The sequence below is a fragment of the Argiope bruennichi genome, chromosome 7 (assembly GCF_947563725.1).
Source record: "Argiope bruennichi chromosome 7, qqArgBrue1.1, whole genome shotgun sequence".
Classification (NCBI taxonomy): Eukaryota; Metazoa; Arthropoda; class Arachnida; order Araneae; family Araneidae; genus Argiope; species Argiope bruennichi.
Genome location: NC_079157.1, coordinates 38,705,341 through 38,709,280, shown reverse-complemented (window position 1 = coordinate 38,709,280; position 3,940 = coordinate 38,705,341). Strand labels below are relative to the sequence as shown.

Here is a 3,940-nt window from a genome sequence, read left to right as displayed (position 1 = left end):
CACCAGGTCACAAGCCAATCTAGTCTTCAGCCTGTGTTTCGTTAATTAAAAAAAATAATATATATAAAATTCAAAGTACTGAATGCAAGACTCTATAAACCTCCTGAACCCCAAATATATACAGTTTTCCGACAGATTCCGTGGTCAAGACGAACCGACAAGAAATATTTTAGGATTTTCTTAAAGTAGATATATTTAATGATGCGCTTAACATTCCCTGTAATTGAGAATTTTTAATGAAAACCGGATGTTATGTAAAATAACAGGGTATCACAATATCAGTTGATGACGTACCCTAGAGAAAAAAAAAATATTGTTATGGAAAAAATGAAATTCAGTGAAAACTCTACGGGTTTCACCTGCAGTAGGTGTAACACAGTCAACAGGCCTTAGTAACAAATAACGATGTTTATTAACACGAATGCACAGACAACAAATACTCAGACGAGACGTACACATGCAATACACAGCAGCACACTTAGAATAAACAGAGGCCCACAAATAGTAACCGAAAGTAAATAATCACAACAACACATAAAGCGGCCAGACAGAACTCAACAGGAATAGAGAATCCACTTAGCTAATCCCTAAAGTCTCTCCAAACGCCCGCTATTCTTCACTGTGTCCTAACTTTAGCTGTACGCAACTGCTGACTCACTTCGATACGACTGGCGACTCCACATACGACTCAGTACTGCCTTAATAATAAACTCCAAGACACGTCGCGTAGCTTAATTAACAATCCACGAATTGCTTGAGCTCCAGTCAGTGCTTGCGCTGCTCTGTACTGATCCAACTAATTCATCTTTGATTCACTATACGGCTGTCCTCGGCATGAACTGCTGAGCTTCTATAGTTTCTGGAACAGGGCAGAGAAGGCTGTCGAACAATCAAGGATAATTCGAATGCTATTGTTCCTAACACCAAAATTTTTGAATATTCTAACATCATCCATTTTGTTGCAGAAGTCATGAAATGGTCATCAAGTTTGTCACCAAGCCCGGGGTTTCTATAGTTTCCACAATTTCCGGAATAGGGCAGAGAAGGTCCTCGAACAATCAAACATAATTCGGCTCCTATTGGTCTTATCGCCAAAATTTAAAAATATTCAAGTATCATTCATTTTATTGCCAAAGTCGCCAAGAACGGAGGTCATTGATCGGATACCGGATCAGTACCTAAGAGTTGATAGTTAAACGTTCTTTCCTACGATTGAACTAAATGTGCTGGAAAGCAACAATACAGGTTCGTAACACTATTTATTCAACATCGTTTCACATTTCTGAAGCAATAGATAGAATGGGAATAGGGAAAAAAGTATCAAATAAGTAAATATATAAGAAAATATATATGCGTTCTGAATCAAAGTTTAGAAGAAATTAGAGATGCGATTATTAAGACTAACCAATCGATTCATTATTTGGATTATTTATTATTTTGATTATTATTATTATTCATTATTTGGATTCATTATTATATCGATTTACAGAAACCCATACATATTATTTCTTTTTTCACGCAGCTGATAAATACATGGCTGGTATCGAATTCGAGGAGGATTTCCTGCATTTATTTTTAAGGTACAGAAAATACAACTCTTCGCAGGCTTTTCAGGCTCTCAAGAAATTCGTCAACTTTCGAAGAAATTTCAGCAGCATTTTCCAAACCGTCCCAGAAGTGTATTGCAAAGAGACTCCTTTCACCAAGTTTATGTCTATTCTTCCTTACAGGTGTCCTGATGGATGTGCAATTGTTCTCTGCGAACTGGGTAAGTTAACTTCATTTCTTGTTCACGCAGATGTTAAGACGCATAAGACACAATTTTTATTTTAATAAGAAAGAAAAGATAGCAAAAGATTCAGAGAGAAAGATTTAAAATATTTTCATTGCTGCAATCTTTACCAATCTTAGCAAAAGATTCAGAGAGAAAGAATTTCTTTTCTGGACTTCGAAATTAATTATTGTTAGATTGAAATTTTGATAAATGTTTTTGATATCTAACTTAAATATAGAAAATTTTAAATTTTATAAACATGTATCAATAACAAATACTTTATTTCATTGTACTGAAACAAAAAAAGAAAAAAAAACATGAAATGACAAATTAACTGAAAAAAAATGATTGAAAGAAGAATATTCCATATTTATTTGAAATTTGAATGTGATAAAAAGCTGCCATTACGTTCATCAAAAAGAAGAAAAAATCGAATTGAAAGCTTTTTATGTCCTTCGGAATGGATCTGAATTTGAATTATTAGATTAAAAACAGAGCTTTTCAATTTCTTTAAAAACATAAATATGAAGCAAATTCTTATTTGCAAAAAAGGAATTTTAAAATTTAGCATGGTTATTAAATGTTAAAATTTTTTTTTCTTATTACCTAATTTAATTTTTTCAAATTTAGGTAACCCAGATAAACATTAAAATTATTGATCCATCATAAAAGAAAGCTCCATGGTCGAATTTTATTGCTTCTATTCTATATAATGAAAACATTCACACATTAGGCCTTTTAACTTTTGAAACAATATCAGGAACGAGAGACAAATGGATATTTCATCAAACTGAAACTTTTCTTTTCTTCTTTATGTTACTTTTTATAGAGAAGGCTTACATCAAACATAAGCTGATGTGCATTCTTTATTGAGAAAAAGTAAATTCTTTGTTAAAAATTTACAGTTATCATTCTGATTGCAGGCAAGTGGAGCCATAATGAACTTTCAATCGAGGACATTAAAACAATTTGTATGTTTTCCTTTCTCCTGCCACTTCGACACCCAATGACACAAATCAGTGGATTTAAGATGATTTACGATTTTACGGATACAGTCAAGCATCTTAGATACTGCACTCCACAAAATATTAGTCTGATATACAATGCCAGTTTTGTAAGTATGTCATTTTTTAAAGCTTTTTAAGTTATGGAACTTGATTTAGAATAATGTTGCTGAAATGAGTTTTCACAAGAATTAAAAGACGCAGTAGTAATGGCAGATCTCAGCAGAGGCGCTCTAAGTGATTAATGAATATGAAAATCGCAAATTTCAGGTTAAAATGTGAGAACATTATTTTTTTAAGTCAGGTGGTATCAATCCGACAAAAAATATCATGTTCTGACATGATTAATATTTCGAACCTCCAACATTTAGGGAAGCGATTATTTATGAACAATCAAGTTCTAAAAAAAAATTTTTCTCGATCCCAAATTTTTTCCCATGAAAAAGCAGTTTCAGTTGTTTTTAAACGATCACGTGATTATCAAATTACATTACAATATTTTTAAAACAATGGTGTTTTTTGTGTGTGAGTGTTTGCCCCTATCTGAAAATCGTTCAAGCTTAAAAACTTATCTCAAAAAATGATTTATTTATTTTTTTACGAATTTCCGGTTTAAACTGCTTTGGAATGTACAGGTGACTAGTGCATTGCGCAATCGTCACTCTTTAGAATAGCGATGTTTTTTACATCTCAAAAACGTTCCAAATCCAAAACTTCTTTACCAACTGGAAATATTGAAAATTAATATATAACTTTCGATACATTCTCTCGCTGTTTGGAGTTTATTCCCATTTTCTTCTTTGTGTTTCTTCTGGCCAATAGCTGCTGTGACCTTGCTCTTTATGGACCAGACAGGAGAATCGGATACAACCTTTTCTTTTTCGCTTTTAGGGTTTCTAATAATTCTAAAAGCGAAAAATTGATGCCTCAAAAGCGAAAATTTTTTGCTAATTTTCAACCCGTTCATTTTCAGACTTCAAAGATCCCCAAAGCAAAACAACATCATGTTCTCACATGATAGTTAGGAATAAAATTTATGTTTGATATTAAACTTTATAATGATATTTTTTATCAGTTAAGGCCTGTGGCTCTTCTAGTTAGATTTGAGAGGATTTAGAATTTAAAAGATAAGTGAATGAACATAGAGGTTAGTAACGAGATT

General features: G+C 32.4%; 1 protein-coding gene across 1 annotated transcript; it reads left to right on the top strand.

The window, feature by feature from the left end:
• Window positions 1-1,529: 1,529 nt before the first annotated feature.
• LOC129975351 (alpha-tocopherol transfer protein-like) lies at window positions 1,530-3,796 on the top strand. The gene is made up of 3 exons (XM_056088414.1): window positions 1,530-1,768; window positions 2,698-2,888; window positions 3,752-3,796. Exons 1-3 carry the CDS (start codon window positions 1,534-1,536, stop codon window positions 3,794-3,796), a joined length of 471 nt encoding a protein of 156 aa, XP_055944389.1. The 5' UTR covers window positions 1,530-1,533.
• The last annotated feature ends 144 nt before the right edge of the window (window positions 3,797-3,940 follow it).